The sequence below is a fragment of the Gossypium hirsutum genome, chromosome A13 (assembly GCF_007990345.1).
Source record: "Gossypium hirsutum isolate 1008001.06 chromosome A13, Gossypium_hirsutum_v2.1, whole genome shotgun sequence".
NCBI lineage: Eukaryota > Viridiplantae > Streptophyta > Magnoliopsida > Malvales > Malvaceae > Gossypium > Gossypium hirsutum.
In genome coordinates this window covers 12,020,753-12,040,425 of record NC_053436.1, presented here as the reverse complement: position 1 = coordinate 12,040,425, position 19,673 = coordinate 12,020,753, and the positions used below count along the sequence as shown (strand labels likewise).

Here is a 19,673-nt window from a genome sequence, read left to right as displayed (position 1 = left end):
ATAAAATTTATTTTTAGATTTTAGGGTTTATGATTTATGGGTTATAGTTTAGAGTTTGGGATTTATGATTTACATTTTATGGGTTTAAAAGTTAGTTTTAGGACTTGGGGTTTAAGGATTGGGGTTTGGGTGTTAGGGTTTACAGGTTGGAGTTTTAAGGGTTTATGATTTGAGATTTAGGGTTTAAGGTGTTGGGATTAAGGTTTATCGTTTTTAGTCTTAAGGGGTTATGATTTGAGATTTAGGGTGTGGTGTTTAAAGAGTAACTAATTAGTGTTTGTAGTTTTAAGGGTTTATGATTAGAGATTTAGGGTTTAGGGGTTAAAGGGTTATTGATTTAAGAGATTAGGGGTTAGTGTTTAAAGAAAGCAATAACATTGATTTTAACAGCTTCGTAACTTAATTAAATGAAAACTTCTAATTAAATATTTTAGTTATCAAAGTGTAACTTTTCATGATCAAGTAAATAAAATGAAATTAACTTTCCCATGGCTAAGTGAATAGTGTAGTTAATTTATATTGTTTATAAAGTCGGTTTTAGATATGATCAAAATAAAATCGAATTCAAAATAAAAATAAGACCTTATTTAATTTGTTATAAATTGGTCTTATCCAAAATAGATAATTACCTATCCATATCAATCTGTTACTTTTTTATTTATTTTTCAATAAATAATTTGTTATAATTTTAAAATATTAAAATTAATATTATCTCTTTTATAATTATATAAGATATTATTTAATATATAAATTAAAAAATACTAATTAATTTAGACCCTAAACCCATTAACTATAGTCTCCAAACCCCTAAATCATAAAACATAGACCATCAACCTTAAATCCCAACCCTTAAACCCATAATCCATAAACCTTAAAATAGTTTAAATCTATAATGGCGTTTTTAAAAAAGCGCCGCCAAAACTCAAGCTATTGCGGCGTTTTCCACAAAGCGCCACTATGCCACTGAAGTAAAACGACGTAGTTCTGCTTAATCTTTTAGCGGCGTTTTTAAGAAAGTGCCGCTAATGCTCGATCTTTAGCGGCGCTTTCTTAAAAACGCCGCTAATACTCAATCTATTCGATTTTTAGTGGCGTTTTCTATTCAAACGCCGCTAAAAACCTGTTTTGCAGTAGTGCACGGAAGATTTTTTTTGACTAATAACTACATAAACACATATTATATTTTGCCCTTACTAATTGAGAATCATATCCATGGCTATTGTTGTTTTACCAGTCAATCTATCGTCAATAATTAATTCTCGCTAACCACGTCCTATAAAGATCATTGAATCAATAACAATAATCATATTTAAAGATAGTCATAAACAGAAGGTCTCGAAATAATACCTGAAACAGGAGACTCAATTAATCGAGATTCAAAAGCGAGATCAATACGTAAACCGGTGGATGAATATTAATTGCTACATCTGGAAGAGTAATATGGAGGGATTTGTTGGAAATTGGCCATCCATGCTGCTGTTATGTTTTTGTTGAGTGCATACGGCTTGTATGCATGCTGCATGCTACAGCAACATGTTGACTGTTGTAGTTGCAACTTAGTTTAGTTTGGTTGAAAATGAACTTAGTTATTGATGTTTTGATGGGTTTAGGTGATGATTGAGCTGATAATTCAGCTTATTGATGTGTACAAGTAATGCTTAGCAAGTCCCTAGGCTACTAAGTGGGAGTAGGTAGTATTTGGTAATGTGTTTTATCTATAAATGTATTATTTTTCTAATTGAATGAATGAATGAGCTAAATGAGCTGAAGCCATAGCTCCCTTGCTGCACATTTGTGAGCAAGAAAAAATACTGTCTTGTTCTGTCCTGTATTTCTTCCTCTGCTCCGTTCTTCTGCTGTCAAAAATCCCCAACAATAGCTAAAAGCTTGAACTTCAAGCATTTTTCCTTCATATTTTATCCGGGTATAGTACGTTGCTGCTGGTGCTCTGTTTGAAATTCTTACTTTACCTGGTTAAAGTGTGTCAAAAACCCAACAATTGGTATCTAGAGCTGCATTCTTAAGGGACCTGTTCTAGCAAACTTTAAAAAAAACGATGGCTTCATCAGGCTTCTCACCAGCTGCACCACCAGTCTCCAATGGAGAAGGCTATCACATATGGGTGGTTAAAATGAAGACACCAAAACAAGCCTGGGATAGACTGAAGGAGGAGTTTCAAGGAAAGAATGTGAGTTTTCCAATGTGCAAGCTGCAAGCTTAGCAAGATGTCAAAGCTGCAAGCTTAGCAAGAAGTGATAGTTGCGAGCCTATTGAAGACACCAACTGAAGACAGTAAGCCAAAGTGCGAGCCTGTCAAAGGTGTATGGTTGCAAGCAGCAAAGTTGAAGACACCTGTTGAAGATAGTAAGCAAAAAAGTGAGCCTGTCAAAGGTGTATAGTTGCGAGCAGCAAAATGCAAGCCCGAGTGGGTGCAAGCCAAAAATGGCAGACTGAAGGCAAGCAAACTATACTTGCAAGCTGTTTATGCAAGAAGAAGCAGGACTGTAATAGGGAACAAGGCAAGATGTGTTGTCAACCAAGGCTGTGAAGGAGGAGAAGACTCCATTTGCCAAGGTTGAAAATGAAGTGCTTGTGCAGGGTCAGCTTGAAAGAAAGCATCTAAGGACTGCCAAGTTCAAAAACTTGATGAATGAATGACATTTGCAGCATGAAGTCCAAGGAAGAGTGTTGGAAATTGGCCATCCATGCTGTTATGTTTTTGTTGAGTGCATACGGCTTGTATGCATGCTGCATGCTGCAGCAACATGTTGACTGTTGTAGTTGCAACTTAGTTTAGTTTGGTCGAAAATGAACTTAGTTATTGATGTTTTGATGGGTTTAGGTGATGATTGAGCTGATAATTCAGCTTATTGATGTGTACAAGTAATGCTTAGCAAGTCCCTAGGCTACTAAGTGGGAGTAGGTAGTATTTGGTAATGTGTTTTATCTATAAATGTATTGTTTTTCTAATTGAATGAATGAATGAGCTAAATGAGCTGAAGCCATAGCTCCCTTGCTGCACATTTGTGAGCAAGTAAAAATACTGCCTTGTTCTGTCCTGTATTTCTTCCTCTGCTCCGTTCCTCTGCTGTCAAAAATCCCCAACAATAGCTAAAAGCTTGAACTTCAAGCATTTTTCCTTCATATTTTATCCGGGTATAGTACGTTGCTGCTGGTGCTCTGTTTGAAATTCTTACTTTACCCGGTTAAAGTGTGTCAAAAACCCAACAGGATTTAACGCTACATTACTGTTACAGTTTTACAAGTTATATTTAATTAATCTAACCATGAACTTTGTAGTACAATTGTAGTTTCTGTTCACTTAATTTTTAATCATTAATCATATCAATGGATCAATACTCAACTGTTCTGGACTTCAATTTAATACAAACTGCAGACCGAGCAGTGCATTAGGTTTCGGAGAATAACTCTTTTCTTGTATAAAGAAGGCACTAATTTAGCACCAACTTAAAAAAGATAGCTTCAAAACTAGGATTTGCCTCAAATGTTACTTAAATATCAACTACTATCTTTAGTTCAGTCTTTGATTCAAAGTAGTAAACAAAAACTAAATTGCAAGTGGCAGTGGAGAGTTATGTGTCAGTCTTATCCCGTGAGTGTTGAGTGATGAACGTGTCCAGGGTATTCATCAACTCACGTGCATATATGCCTTGTGCTCCAATGCCTAAGGAAGGAAGGAACGTGCGCAGCATCTTCCTCAACCTGCAATATTTTCAAAGTTATTTTTATTAGTAAAGTAGAACCCCCAGAAAGAATAAGGAAGAAAGGGGGGAAATGTAGGTATTGCCATATATAATAGTTTCCATAAAGACTGAGATGGGATATAGGGATTGATTTTTAACTTTATTCATGTCAGTCTTTCCTCTAATGGAATCTAGCCCACTAACATGCATTAGTACCTAGAAACCTGGCAGTGTTGCATTTGCCACTCACTTCTTCTCTGTAACACAGTTGAGATACTAAGGTTAAATCACAGGTTAGAGACAATAAAATACAACCCAATTGATGCTTTTGTAGGTAACAAATCCATTGGTAGAAAAGATCATGAAGCAGAGGTGAGGTGGAATGAAATTCAACTCTACTACACAATATTAAATTTAGATGGAATGGATTTCGCCAGGTGGATTAATCAGATGAATTAGATCCTCAATGGATTAATCTATTTATGTATCCATCATACATGTCAAGTGGAAACCATCTCCAATAAACAATTTTCTTTTCCTAAAGACCACCAATTTAAAACTGGTATTGGTCCCAAGGTGGTGATTATATATACATGATTTCCAGTCATCTCTCTCGTGTAATTTTCTCCAAAATTCTCTTTCTTTCTTTCTTTCTTTCTCTCTCCCACTCCCTTGATTACACAGAAGAGACAAGTATAGAAAAGTAGGCAGAGATGAGCTTGAGGAACACAAGCACCAAAGACCAAGCTCCAAAAACTGAGTCGGGTATGGGATGTTGTTCAAAGCCAGTAAAAGGCATTTCAGGATGCTTTGATCCAATGAGTACTGATAAGTCTGGTAAAAGCAGTAATGAGAGCAAGCTTAAACAGGCTGAGGATTCCCTCAGGACTGTCATGTACTTGAGCTGCTGGGGTCCCAACTCCTAATTAATCTCAACCAAATATGTTCATCAACTGATTCAATGTCCTTAACCTTTTACTTTGACTCTTTTGAGTGCCTTAACTTCTTCTAAAGCTGTCTAACAGTCGACAGAGTATTTGTACGTATAGTACCTTTCTTTTTTCTTTAGTTTGTACAAATATATGTTCCATGTTGTAAAAGTTGGCTTGCCTGTATAGCTAGGCTTTTGCCTCTCTTGTACAAATAATAATTGTATGTTAAGGAGCGTTGATGCGTTTGATGAAATTCTGCAAAGGTTTAGTTTAAATTATCGCTTTCATCCCATCCATTACTAAGGCCCGCTGGAAACCTAACTTGAAGGACACTAGGAGCTTTTCATTAAGGGGTTAATTAATTAGCAATGTATGTCGATTTTGAAAGATAATCGGGAAATAAGTTAATTTTTAGATATTTAGGAAAATAGATCGATTTTGGAGGGAGAAACAAAAATATATAACACAAATGATAAATATAAAAATATATAATTACATATTTATTATTTTATTTATATAAATAAAAGAGTTATTAATTATAAAGATGAATTAAAGAACTTGAAAATAATATATTTATTCATTATTAATTAAAAATTTTAAAAAATTAAAATAATATGAAATAAAAAATACAAATGTAAAAAATAGGAGGGGAATCAAACTTGAGACTTAAGCATATATCAGCAGAAAACCTTCCTGCAAGACATGTTTTCTATTTATCTCTTCAAAATTAACTTATTTTTTTAAAATATTGAGAAATTGGCTCTAAATCCCTAATTATTTTTTAAAAACAACATTTTCTTCAAATTTTCCCTTTGATTAAGACCTAATTTCATATCTATTTTTTTTGCACTCATTTTTTATTTTTATTTTTGGTATACCAAAATTCGTAACACCCACTTAAATACAAATAATTCTTAAAGGGTAAATAATATTTATTAGAAACAAATATATTATTAAAAGTAAAATAAATCAAAATAAGAAATTTTTTATATGAACAGATGTTTTTAAAGTAATGACATGGATATCTAATATTTTTTTTCTTTTTGATAATTTTACTAAGTTAGTAATATTGAATTCAAGTGCAATTAAAAGCTTTATAATAGTAAGGTTAGTGTCTTAAACTTTTTAAGTGTTCAAGTTATTGAATCATTAAATCTTATAAATGAAAAAAAAAACTAATGTAGAGAGAGATTATCCATCATTTAAGAAATTAATCCAGTTGGATTTTAAAATTAATCGGGATACAAGATATAGAAATTTATTTAGAAATGATAGGAGGAGAATGTAACATAAGGTAAGTGATGAAGAAAGAAGAGGGAAAAACAGTAACTTGTTCCATATATTATGGGCTGAACATAACAAAAGTAGCCGCTGGTTAGAAGAAGAAGAAGAAGGAGAAGGGCCTTTGGTATTCGCCAAAACAACATGCTATAAAAAAGTAACTGCCTCTTTCCTTTTAATCTCCTTATTTTCCTCTCTCTCCCTTCATTAATATTTATATGCCTCATCTAACCCTAAGTTTTTCGCTGTTCTCTGTGTGTTTATATATGTTGTAGGAATGAGTTGGAAGAGTAAGGCGTGGGCTGTTGCCGCCACTACTCTTACGGCAGCTGAAGTTTCCAAGGAAAAACAGCTATGCCTATGGAGCTCAGCTAAGCACCACCACCAAGCTGCCATTAATAATGTGGTGGGATCCTCACAAAGGGAGAGACCATCAGCAGCAGCAGCATCCACTTGTTCAAGGAGGAGAGACAGGGAAGAAATGCGCCATCAATCTGAAGAATCACTTAGAACAATTATGTAATTAATCATAACCATAACAATGGGAAATACAGTGAAAGGATAACAAGAAGGAAAAAGAGGGATATTTGTGCATTTTATATACAGTTTGTAATACATGGAGAGGGTGACTGACTTATTAATGTATATGCTTTAAATATCGTTATAGCTTCAAATCAAATGCAAAGAAAATGATGACCAAATTTAAGGTTTTCCATTTGCCAAACCAATCATAACATTATCCAAGGATATATAAAAGTTTTCCCTTTTTTTTCTTTTTCATGCAGAAGGGAAGAAATTTATTATACATATTAATTTCAGAGTGAGTATTATGCACAATAGTAGGTTTCTCAACCTCTTTTTCTTTTAATTTGAAACATAGTCAAGTTAAATGATAAATCAACTGGGTTATTAGACAAGCAAACTTTTGCATGTGTAGTAGACCAATGCAACCAATATATAGATCTAGGAGAAACTACTTAGGCAAGTAGGTGTAAATTAATTAATATTTGAGGCCTTCTGGGTTTTAATTTTAGGTCTCAAATTAATTTAATTTCTATATTCGATTTTTCCAATTTTGTGTGTATATCTTATATGAGTTTTATCTAATTTATTGTGCATTTTAAACTGGTAAATAGATTTCTTAATATATCTTGTATATTACACCCCCAAATACATAAAATTATATTGGGAATTCTTATTTAAGAATGCACGTGAAGTATATGAGTCACAAAATGAGAGTGGTAAGTAACGTTTATAAGCTTCAAAAGTTTTAAAATAAAATATCAATATAAGTTTTCATTTATGAGTTCAACACGAAATTTCTATGAATGCAAATTCATCATTTTTCCTTCTTTTTTCTTTAAATAAAACATTTTTTTAAATTTTCAAGACCAACCATAGTTCTATGGCTAAACTATCTAATACTCACTTTTATTTTATCTTAGGTTATATTTTAGTCATTTATATGTGAAATGTTATATTTTTAGTCACTTATGTTAACATTTTGTAAATATTTTAGCCACTAAACTCTTAATTATCATTAACGCTATAACAGTAAGCTGACGTGGCACGTTAAATCATTATTTCAAATAAAAAGTTTAGATTAAATTATATAATTACTCCCCATATTTTTTCGTTTTGAGCAATTTAATTTTTTTCATTTATGTTCTTTTAACTTTCTTTTTTTTTTCTTTCTTTATTTTCTATTCTCTTTTGCATTTACCTTTGTTTTCCCTTCTTCTTCATCTCTATTTTCCACGTAATTAATTTAAAGAAATGAGATTTCAAACATGAGGCATCTAGAAAATTGTTTTGCTTGAATGATCTAATAATTAATTCAAAGAATTGGGATTTCAAACATGAGGCGTCTACAATTTATGTCAAACAGTCAACTAAAGTTTACTTGTTAATATGTAATATTTAACCATACGATGGATTTAAGAGCCTCGTTACACAAAAATCATTTGAGGCAACTCTTGAAACCGTCATTGGAATATGGAGAAGGAATGAGGGAACATAAAAGAAGAAAAAAATAAAGTTAAAAAGAACATAAAAAAGAGAGAGAAATGAGGAAAACTGAAGATAAGAGAATAAAAAATAAAATAAAAAAATTAAGTTAAATATAGAGGCTAATTGTATTATTTAACTTAAAATTTTTATCTAAAATAATAATTTAATATGTCATGTGAATTTATAGTTTCACCGTAAAAGATAATTAACGGATGGGTAACAAATGTTTTAATTATATTTATACATAAAAATATAAAAATATTATGCCGTATACAGTGTGATTGGTTAAAGAAAAAATATATATATAGAAAAAAAACAAAAATGAAAATATTTGCAAAGATCCAAAGTGTTGTGGGTGAAATCATTGCCTGTCAAACCTGATTTGACATTGGGATGAAAAAAAGAAAGATGCTTTTCTTTTATATTTATTATTAGATTTTGAATAATTTTGCAAGAGGGCCACATGGGTGGATGTTATTTTAATGCTCCAAAAGTAATATATGTTGTTTACATCATAACATTTCATCAAAAACAGAGCACACTCCATGAGCTCATCTCGATATTGTATTTTTCGAACCTTTCAATCCATTCTTTCTAAGCAAAATTAAGGCTTATTTTCTACAAAAATATATATTTATATCAAATGATTACATAGAATCAAAAAATGAATAGACATCAGCATTGCACTGTCCTTTTCCAACAATGAAAATTAAGTAACCATGAAAGTTGAATGCCAAGAAAACAAAACAAAAATATATGTTTTGCTTGCAAGCATATGTTATTAGACGTTAAGGAGCTTTCAACAACAGTGACAACTCAAACCACATCCCCAAAACTGATATAATAACTTAGTTTAATATTTAATTCCTACCCCATATCCATTTACGAACAAAATTCCACCCTTGTTTCGACTTTTTATTTGCTTCTGTGTATTGAACTTACAAACATAGACAGATCCAAGTGTGTGTGTAAAGCCAAAAAATATGATGGGTGTTGATGAGGAGAAATCTGAAGGTGAAGGGAAAGTTTGGAGTCTTTGTAGGATGCCGAAGTTGTGGCAGATGAGTAGTGGCAATGGGAATGGCTCATCTTCATCTTCTTCATCATCAATGGGGAACAACAATGTTTACCAGCAAACCCCAAGTAGTGAAAGATCAACTGTGACTTCTTCAAATGCATTTTTTTCTATGGCCAAATCTTTGCTTCCTGCTCGAAGAAGACTTAGGCTTGATCCTTCCAACAAGTTATATTTTCCTTGTAAGTTTCTCACCTTTTAACTGGGATGGGGTTTTCAAGTAAATTTTTTGGCTTTTATGATTTGGTTTCCATTGCATGATCCTATTCTGTTTGTGGAACTGATAAAGGGGTCCTTTTACTTATTGCAAATGCGTTTCTGCTCAAGTGATTCAATTGCTAAAAGTGAGATTTCATGGCTAGTGATGTGCTATAATTGCCAGTAAGTTAATTTGAGTAACTCAATCTGGGTGCATGAGGTTGAAGTTTGTGGTTTCTGTAGATGAACCAGGTAAACAGGTCAGGAGTGCCATTGACATTAAGAACACTAGCAAGTCCCATGTAGCATTCAAGGTATGGAACATGTCCTTATTAATGTCTGATGTGTGGTAAAAACATGTTGCTACTGGTTCTACATTGATTCAAAACATCTAATGAGTGAGAGCTTTGTGGTTCCTTCTACAGTTCCAAACAACCGCACCAAAGAGTTGTTACATGCGACCTCCGGAAGGTATACTTGGTCCCGGAGAAAGCATTATCGCAACCGGTAATCCATCAATTTAAATAACCCCATTACTACTTTCTATGCATTGGCAGAAGAACACTGATTGATTTATGGTTTTAATGAGTTGTTTTTTCTGACGAACAGTATTCAAGTTTGTGGAACCACCGGAGAACAATGAGAAACCAATGGAAAAAAAGAGCAGGGTTAAGTTCAAGATCATGAGCTTAAAAGTGAAAGGAGAAACAGATTATGTCCCAGAACTGGTATAATTCTGCAGATACATTTAGAACATAAAATTTCTTCATGTCAAATAGTGAAACTGAAAACGTGTGGTATAACAATCTTGCAACAGTTTGAGGAGCAAAAGGATGAGGTCACAGTTGAGCAGATATTACTTGTAGTTTTTCTAGACCCAGAACGTTCTTGTCCTGTAAGTAATCAAAACATAATCAGAACTGGATTACTTGGTTTATTCGTAGTCTGTTTCTAAAAAACATATTGGTCTCAAAGGCACTGGAAAAACTAAAACGTCAACTGGCGGAGGCAGAAGCAGCACTGGAATCGCGGAAAAAGCCACAAGAAGAGACGGGACCGCGTATCGTAGGGGAAGGACTGGTTATAGATGAATGGAAAGAACGGAGGGAAAGATACCTAGCTAAGCAGCAGGTTGAAGGTGTTGCTCCTACTTAGCAATTACCAACTCCATTCAATCTTTTCCATTGCTTTCTGTTTATGTTGTCATATGTGGTAAATTTGAGCTGAATTCCATTTTTCAACCACTGTCATGTCCCCAAATTTATTGTAGATAATGGGGTATATAAGTAACAAATTTGTGGAATTTGGAAGAACCATGTCACGTTCATTATGGTTTTCCTTTAATTTTTTTGTTAAAGTGCACTCATAAACTTGGCTACTTCAGATTTTCAAAGAGTTGTATAATTCATAAAAGTCATGCTCTCTGTACCTCTCTCCCTCTCTCCCTCATGGTCCAAACTGGATTTATCATATAACAATTGGTTCACAACATAGTCACTTCCAATGAAAGCAGAAAAGAAAGATTTTTTATTGAAAAAAAAAGGAAGGTCTCACGTAGATCCAGTAAAGTCATGAACAATGTAGCGCCTCAAGTAAGTTCACCCTGGAAAACAGGGTCTTGAGGAAATCTACATCTCAATGAAATGGATAAAGATTTTTTATTGAAAAAAAAGGGAGGTCTCACGTAGATCCAGTAAAGTCATGAACAATGTAGCGCCTCAAGTAAGTTCACCCTGGAAAACAGGGTCTTGAGGAAATCTACATCTCAATGAAATGGATTACTCATCATGGACCAAGTTCTAAAACATTTATTGTTTAAAACATGTCTACAGGCTCAGGAATAAAACAGCTTTCTCAATCAAGAATCTTCAGAAGCAGAACTGGCATTTTAAAGCTGCATATAAATCCTCATTGCCAAGATCCATTAAACAAAAAAGTCATTTTTTTTTCTTATTATAAATGGTGGGTTGCTGGCTCATATCAAGAAATTCAACCATTTTTATTACTTATTTGCTTCATCGATTGCTCTCGGAAGCGCGGATAAAATAAAAGTAATCATCGCCAGCACAACTTCAAAAAGAAAAATGAGATGGGGATGTAGCCGCCGATTTGACACAGAAGAGCCAGTGGAAAAGAAAGGCTGTTCCGCAACACGTAAAACAGCATGGTTTTAGCACCAACATTGGGGCATTTTTCTTCAAAATCTAAAAATCAGATAAGCCCGGGAGAGTTTGTGCATATGTTACTTTTGGCATCAGAACAAATGGAAAACAATGGACAAGGATGGAAGCTCTGGGACGAGAATATGAACAACAGAGGTGCTCTTCTATCATTTATATACAACTTTGAAACAAACCCTAGTTAACTACTTCAATAAAACTACTGGGGTGCTGGGCTCACCGTCAATAAAACTTAGCTCATTACTAAACTTTTAGACTCACAATTTCATATATTTGGGCCTTTCAAATTTGATGATTAAGGTTTTCAAAATTATATGAGTGGTGAGACTATTAATTCATTGGTTTGATTCAATGTGTTTGAATTGATTCAGTTAAATTAATCATTAAATAATTTAAAAATAAAATAAAAAATTATATTATATTCAATTCATCTGTACCGATTCTCAAGTTAATTAATTCAATGTCGTTCTTCAGACTGGTACCTTGATAGGTCGGGTCTAATTCAAGTAACTTTATTGATGACTATACCAATTTCATCATGAAATTTCAATATTTCAAACATATTCAACTTAAACCTGAATTACCCACCTTTTAAAGCCCCCAATTTTTTTTTGACAAATTTCTTTTCTTTTCTTAAGAACACATATAAGATTCGTTACTACAAATAGGATAATGGTAACCTCACAATTAATTATTTCATTTATGAATTTTATAGTAATAGAAATATATCTCCTATTGAAATAAAATTTGTAACTTGCTATCATCTTGCCTAGCAAGCAAGGATTTACCTTCATGGAAAAGATAATTCATTCGGATCCACATGAAAGTCCAACTCTATTGCATTGTCATAATCCATGTTGTATATTTGGAAAAAAATATAGTAATCCTCATTGCTTCTCTCCTCACTGAGCCCCTATTTTATTGATTTAAACAGACAAAATGTAATGTAAGACTAAGATTAATGCCAACAATCAATCACGGAAGAAAGGACTCATTGAATTGGGATCACTAACTAATACTAATAGATCCAAACTTAAATTGACTCAACCTAAAATAAACCCAACCCAAATAGTAAAATAATCCTATCCTAAAACAACCTAACTCTCAAATTGAGTTGATGGAAAAATTTTAAAATCCAAATTACCCTGATTCACCCAAACCGTCCAATTGACCATCTGCGTAAAATTCTTTCTCCGCTGTTACCTAAAGTTCCTAGTCCTAGAAAGTGTGTATGCATTGAGCTTGCTGATGTTGTCTATTTGAGCTTTCTTTTTTCTTCGTACTCGTTTTAGTTCTCCTCATGCTATTTCTTAATGTTGGGTAATATTTTTCTCTTTATATATATATGCCAATGTTACAGCCATTATTGGCTACGAATTCTTCCTACTTGAATCATTAACACAAATATCAAGGTTTCCCATGATACACTTGTCATTAACAGTTTCTTCTCTGCAAGGCATGAAGAACATCAGATTTGAGGAATGATGCCATCCCGATATTGTATGGTTGCTGTTGTGTCAATATGTCATAGCACAGCAAAACAAAAACAGGGGAAAAATACGCTACCAAACCCAAAACCATGAAATGAATCTACATGACACAAAATTATTTCCAGACAAAAGATCAATGTCGTTACAGTAGATGTGTGAAACCGATTAACTGTCCTCACACTATCATCCATGTCAAATGCCGGTAACCAACCCACTTGGCAGCAAGATTGATTCCGATAGCCAAGGCTGCACCTAATAATGGCATTGGAAGCCGTCTCTCCATAGCAATACCTTCTGTTTGCTCCCTTACTTCTGAAAGCTTCTTTGAATGGTTAAAGATAGCTAACGCTAGATAAGAAGTGATCACCAAGATCCTAACCCAAGGTTCCCCGATGGCAGCCATTACAGCTGCAACAGGCAGTGCTGATGTAACATCATCTCGCTTTTTAATAACCCGCGAGAAACTATATAACCCCAATAATAGAGTCCAGTAGAGTGGCTCAGAGATATAGCCAGTCACGGCTGCATAGCCAATGAGACCGGATATTGTGAGCATATATGGTTGACAACTTATGGAGTTGGGAACAGTAGCCTCAGCAATGGCGAGAACCGCTGATGCAAGCACAATAATCACAGTAAGTTCTTTAACAGGGGCATATGCCACTATCCCAGAGTAGAAAGCTCTGACACTATAGATCAAAGTCTCTATACACCTGATCATGGAGGTGATTGGATCCCCAATGAAATAGAAAATAAGGGCAAGTGCAAGCTTCAAGATGTACCCCACAAAACGAACAACACCAAAAGCAGCGTTTCTCCAATTAGATAGCTCTAACAAAACAGCCCTCCATGCATAGAGAAGGAATGCCACAGCTGCACATGGTCCAAAGAGAAAGTGGATTAATTAGCATTATGTTAAACTTTTTTTATGGCAATTCTTTGCTTTATATGATTGTAATGGCGTGACCGAACGGTAGTAATACATGACAACTTTAACAATGCCCTAAACTCGTTGGAACCTATGTTATGAATAGTTTTCATGGGATTTTCACTAATTACATGGCGAAATTCTAATACTCAGCTGAATAGGACATATGAAGAAGCTCACCAACAAAGAAAGGCCACCTAACAGGAGGATCAGGAGCTTCTTTGGTCAAGTATCGGAACCTCTCCGGCATTGTACTCTCTCCTCTTGCCAACCTCTCCGCTTCATCAACACCACCATCTTCTCCTCCATTGCCAGCATTAGCATAAAACTTGGATTTTCGATTGAGAGAAAGCCCCAACCGTTTCCCAGAAAGTAAAAGGAAATTTGGGGCCGGCCTGGGAATGAAAGCTTGGGGTATTGAGAGAAATGAAGGGGGGGTTTGATGACGGGATAGGACAGTGCGCCGAGAAATTGAAGAAGTTTTAAGAGGAAAGAGTGATGGGTTGAGTGAGAAATTAGAAGCAATGGTTGGGATCGTCATTGAAACAGTGAGGTGGTTTAGGGTTTAGAAAGGTTTCGCCATTAGCAGAGGATTTGGGAACTGAGAGGCTTCGCCATTATCTTCAAGGTTTTGTTTTGGTAGCTTGGGCTACTTTCACCTCTGGGTTTTCTTGGGTATTGCTGTTTAGGCCCATAAAAACTTTGAATACAAACTTCTCCAAAATTTATGTACCTCTTGACATGTATTTCGCTTGTAAATATGTTACTTTCTCTGTCTCTTCTACATCATACTAATCAATCCAAAGAATTATAGACAACACTTATATAGGTAGCATATGTCAAGGTGCATTCTCAATGCCTTTAATATCTAATAAGCAACTGCTACAAAGCTCTAGATAAGATGTTCGTAAATGGAAGGATTAGAAGTTATTACTGCACACCCTAAAAATACTAAAACTGTGTGATGGGTGAAACACACAAATAGATTCTATAATTTTTTGAAAGATTGTTGGACTAAGACCAAATGTCTAACACATCCAAACTCATGAAAAAAAACTTTACAATCCCTCCTGCCTCTCCATAACTTAAACCACTTCATGCTTAGTTTTAGGTCTAGATATTGCATTTGTTGCATTATTAGGCCTAGAATCTTTAAGTGGTTTAGCCTACTCACTTTCATTTGTACAAATGGCTTGTTGGTGCAATGTTGTAAGTCTTAGTATATGTAGCTTGAGTTGATATTTTAAGTTGTACAATTGCATAACAGTCAAATTCGTTGAATATGGATGGATCCGTCATTAAAAATTCAGGCAAATTTAGAGTCGAGTGTATAATTGTGACCAAGATAACCAATGGGATAAGGGATCATTTAGGTATTGTTGAGATTGAACTATAGCTTTCCGAGATAAATTTTCCCTTGCTTAAGCTCTTAGGGCTAGTTTGGTATTGTTATTGCGATGCAGAAGTGCTTTTGAAAAGTTGCAGTTGAAAAAAGTGTTCCTTAAAAGAGCTATGAAAAAGTGTTGTGAAAAAGTGTTATTTGTTTATTTCAAGTATTTGACATTATTGTCAAAAATTAGGGTTGAAAGTTAAAATATCTATTTTAGACATTACGTTGAACAATAATAAATCCATATAATAAAAATTACACAAGCAGTACAATCACTATTAAATTAGTTAATCAAATAATATTTAAGTAATTTTAATTAAATATATGTGCCATATATTAGATATTAGTAATATAATAACAATTACTATTAGTTTAATAATAGCAATTACGGTGAAATTTATGCATCTATACATTTTTAACATTACAAAAAATTAATAATGATTGTTTATAATTTTGAATCATGGATAAGAAAAAAAAAAACTGAAGTTGCATGATATTGGATATTTTGGTGTGAGCTTGGAGTTCACCATAAAATAAACCATTTAGAATTAAAATTCTCAGACCTCTGTTTCAAACATAGGCTGGAATAAACACTTACATTACTCGTATCTACTCAACTACAAAGTGAAGCAAATGTAAGTCCTTTTTCACCCCTAAACAGCTAAAGTCAACAACCTCTGCACTTGATACCAACTTCTCCATTTGAAAGTGTTTTTAACTGAAAAATCAATATGTTTGGGATTGCTGCTTTTAAACTTCTAAAGGCATTTTCAAATATGCCCTTAGTGTTGCTTGATTGGAAATTGAGCTTAATACTACTTGTGTTGTTAATTTTTTGCAAAACACATCTCATAATCAAACATTTTCCACTTTAATTTTGCATTCTAGAACACTCATCAATGGGATACAACAGTGGAGAATAAAGCATGCTTTTAAAGAAAGCAATCTAGTTGCTTATGTTTTGGTAGGAATGGCGAGTTGTTATTTTAATCATTTGACTACCCACATATTTGATTTTGGGTTTTATGTTATGTGTACTAGCTCTAGGGGCGAAATAAAAAAAAAAATTCAGGCAAAATTAAATTGTATATTTTTGCGATAATAAAAATACAATTTTACCATTTGAATAGTCTATATATCTTTATAATTTTTAAAAACTAAATGAATTTTTATCATTTTTTGGTAGCCAAAGTACAATTTTACCATTATTAATTTAAAATTTTATAAACTATAAAAAGACTTAAATAGAAGATTTGAGTACCTACCAGTACCTGTATTCCCCATTGACTAGCCCTAATTGTATTAAGGGCCATTTGGTAAAAAAATCTCAGTACATGATAAATGGAATCCCAATATAGTTAACTTCATATTTTAATATTGTGGATTTCAATTTTTTCAAATAATAAAACTCCAATAAGGCCAACAAGCTATTAATCTTGTTACAGGGGTGAAGCTAGACAATTTTTTTAGGGGACGAAATGAAATTTTAATATTTAATAGTCTATATCTTTATAATTTTTTAATGATTAAATTAAATTTTCATAATTTTAGAGGGCAAAGTACAATTTTATCTCTACTAATTTAAAATTTTAAAAATTTCTAAATGGCCAAAATAACAATTTTCTATTTTAAGAGGGGCTAGGGCTCCTACCAACCCTTCTGGATTCACCTCTGTCTCATTACAACTTTTATGTGTTCAAGTAATAGCATGTTGTATTGGGTTGAATCCCAAATATACTATTTCTTCCTTTAAGATTATATCTATGTTCAGCTTTTAACACGCTGTGTTGCGTTCAATGCTAGATAAACCCTTCATTAAGCTTTGTTTGTACCCCAAAAGAAACCATTTTTCTTAAAAGTTTAATTTAATAATTGACCCTCAAATCATGTCTTTTTTAAAGTTAAGTATTTAAATTTTTTTATCGAATTAAATACCTAAACTTTATTTTTATAGTCAACGCTAGCCATTACCGTTACATTTATAAAAAAAACTTCTACATCTAATTAAGAAACAAGATGTAATTAAAATCAAATTAAATCAAATTATTATTAATAATTATATTAATATTAAATAAATTAAAAAAATATTCCTCTTTCTCCCACCTTCTCCTATTTCATTGTAGAGTGTAGTAGCAGAGATGGAAAAATCAAGACTATAAAACTACTTCGATTGTAGTGCTCAGAGATGGCCATTGATGGTTTTCTTTTCCAAATTGTTTCCCCATTGATAGATAGATAAAGCTCTAAAGATGAGTTTTCAGTAATGTTGTTTTAAATCCGAAAAAAAGACATAGGATGGGACGGTGAATAAGTTAAAGATTAATGAAAAAAGAAAAAAAAATAAAGGTATGATGTGTCATAATTTGGTTAGCTCGTGTAACGATATAGGTCAGCATTGGTACTGAATTCGACAAAAAAAAGGGTAAATTACACCAATAGTCACTCAACTTTAGGGTAGCTGACAAAATAATCACTCAGGTTGCAATTTAGTCGCTCAATTTTAAAAAAATAACAAAACAATCCTTTTAACCATTTTCCGTTATAGACATAACGAAAAAGTGATATGGCAGATGACAGATTCCTTATTGTCATTAACCGTCCAACTGGTCGATTAGCACCAATTTAAACAGCCCTTTTAGCACCAATTTAGGGTTTAGGTAGTAGAAAAAGAAGGAGAAGAAGAAAAAAAAAGAAGAGGAGGAGAAGAAGGAGAAGGAGAAGAGAAAAAATAGAGATGCTAACCGTGATTTTGACTTGCTATTGTGGAAACCCAGCCAACTTAAACACGTCTTAGTCCAATGATAACCCAGGTAGGAGGTTGTTAGGTGTAAAAAGTTTGGGAGTGGATTTCAAAAACCATGTAGTTTCTTCACCTGGTTTGATCTACCATTGACACCCCGTTCACAAATTGCGTTGTTAGGTCTTCTGAAAAAAGTGAGAATATTGAAGAATGTAAGGAGGAGGGAGAGAAAAAAATGGGTTTTGGTGCTTGTATTTGTAATATTGTTGCTATTTTTTAAACCCTAAACCAACTTATGTGATAGCTGGTGTTGTTGTTAGCACTGAAAACTAGCTTATGTGGTTGCTGGTATACTGTTTTGTTATTCATTAATAGTGAGTGAAAGCTAGGGGTCCTAAATGTAATGGTTTGTAAAGGGTAGAAGTATGCATACAAACTTGAAAGTTTAAATACTAATTGTAATGGGAGAGTATTTAGTTATTGTAATGGTCTAGTATTCTCTCACAATTGTATTTCATTTCATTTCATTTTTTGAATGTTTAATCTTCTTTTAAGGCTTGAAAGAGTACTTAGTTATTGTTTTTTATTTTGTTATATTGCATGGATAAATGGTCATATGTTAAAAGAGATAAAACAGATGAAAAAAAAAACAAAAACACATTGGTCAACATTAAACTTCTTTTATATATTAAGGCCAAAATGGTTACAAAAGGAAGGGTAAACAATTGCCAAATTTGCCTACAATTTAGTACAATTAAATATATTTGAATTGTAGGCAAATTTACAAAAAATAATCTGCCTAAGTTAAGAAATCAGTAGTACATATTGGCAAGTTTACATAAGTTCAAAAAGTTAACAAAATAACGTCATGTTCGCAATGTCATCGTTGGTCTGTCACAGATAACTTTTGAGTAGAAGGCATCTATCTAATAGTCATTGGTTCCCTCTTGAATGGAAGCTTTTCTCTTGGGGCAGCATCTTGTTGGTGAGTTGGGGAAGTTTGTAACTGAGTTAGGGTAACCTCTAACTGAGTTGGGGGTAACATGTTACTGAGTTGGGGCAACCACTTGGTTATGAACACCAAATTTGTGTCTTTTGACCTACAGGAACAAGTGAAATCCATTAAAAAAATTTCATTTATAAGTAATATAATGAAGCAAAGGCAGATGACTTACTGGGATGTGTTGGCTAACTTCCCCTTTGCAACTCCTTTTATTATGGCCTATTTTGTTGCATTTACTGCACCTCATTTCCACCCCTCTCTTGGTCAACCTTTTTATTATTTTGGTTCATCAGGTTCTTTCATTCTCACCTTAATAGGTTTGTCAGGTGGCTTTCTTAGTGTAGGAGGCAAGATTGGCAACATATTTGGCACAGACGCCTATTGCTTAGGACCCCTTACTGGCCTTATAAAGTTAGAGTAAATGGCAAGTTGGGTTTGCTTGGTGTACCATGTTTTTACATAAGTTTCTGGGAACTCAACTTTTAGATGAATGACTGTAACACCCCTAGCTCGTATCCGTTGCCGATTAGGGTTATGAGGCATTACCGATCATATTACAATTCACACAGATATGCATCACATAATATAGTTCGAAATTTTAATTACATCAATGATTATAATTAAATCAATTATCGAAACTCAAGAATAAATGTCATTCACAGCATAGTATAAATTTCAGAACCATTTATACATATACTGAATATTTAATACATCAATAATTTCAATATTGAATATTAGATCT

At 33.4% G+C, this 19,673-nt stretch overlaps 2 protein-coding genes, 1 long non-coding RNA gene and 4 other non-coding genes across 7 annotated transcripts; 2 read left to right on the top strand and 5 right to left on the bottom strand.

The window, feature by feature from the left end:
• Window positions 1-5,850: 5,850 nt before the first annotated feature.
• LOC107894940 (uncharacterized) lies at window positions 5,851-6,635 on the top strand. The gene is made up of 2 exons (XR_001683325.2): window positions 5,851-6,074; window positions 6,193-6,635. It is a non-coding gene; the product is annotated as an uncharacterized lncRNA (long non-coding RNA).
• A 2,008-nt stretch (window positions 6,636-8,643) lies between these two features.
• On the top strand, window positions 8,644-10,513 carry LOC107894126 (vesicle-associated protein 4-2). Its single transcript, XM_016819340.2, has 6 exons — window positions 8,644-9,184; window positions 9,444-9,514; window positions 9,626-9,707; window positions 9,810-9,928; window positions 10,018-10,095; window positions 10,176-10,513. Exons 1-6 carry the CDS (start codon window positions 8,911-8,913, stop codon window positions 10,353-10,355), a joined length of 804 nt encoding a protein of 267 aa, XP_016674829.1. The 5' UTR covers window positions 8,644-8,910; the 3' UTR covers window positions 10,356-10,513.
• Window positions 10,514-10,877: 364 nt separating this feature from the next.
• Window positions 10,878-10,993, bottom strand: LOC121212985 (small nucleolar RNA Z278). The gene has a single exon (XR_005908352.1). It is a non-coding gene; the product is annotated as a small nucleolar RNA Z278 (small nucleolar RNA).
• A 34-nt stretch (window positions 10,994-11,027) lies between these two features.
• On the bottom strand, window positions 11,028-11,120 carry LOC121212977 (small nucleolar RNA Z223). The gene has a single exon (XR_005908347.1). It is a non-coding gene; the product is annotated as a small nucleolar RNA Z223 (small nucleolar RNA).
• A 51-nt stretch (window positions 11,121-11,171) lies between these two features.
• LOC121213012 (small nucleolar RNA U36a) lies at window positions 11,172-11,264 on the bottom strand. Its single transcript, XR_005908381.1, has one exon. It is a non-coding gene; the product is annotated as a small nucleolar RNA U36a (small nucleolar RNA).
• A 29-nt stretch (window positions 11,265-11,293) lies between these two features.
• Window positions 11,294-11,439, bottom strand: LOC121213014 (small nucleolar RNA snoR134). The gene has a single exon (XR_005908383.1). It is a non-coding gene; the product is annotated as a small nucleolar RNA snoR134 (small nucleolar RNA).
• Window positions 11,440-12,960: 1,521 nt separating this feature from the next.
• Window positions 12,961-14,586, bottom strand: LOC107894127 (uncharacterized). Its single transcript, XM_016819341.2, has 2 exons — window positions 13,979-14,586; window positions 12,961-13,743 (listed from the first exon to the last, which is right to left on the bottom strand). The coding sequence occupies exons 1-2, from the start codon at window positions 14,337-14,339 to the stop codon at window positions 13,046-13,048; spliced, it is 1,059 nt and encodes a 352-aa protein (XP_016674830.2). The 5' UTR covers window positions 14,340-14,586; the 3' UTR covers window positions 12,961-13,045.
• Between the last annotated feature and the right edge of the window lie 5,087 nt (window positions 14,587-19,673).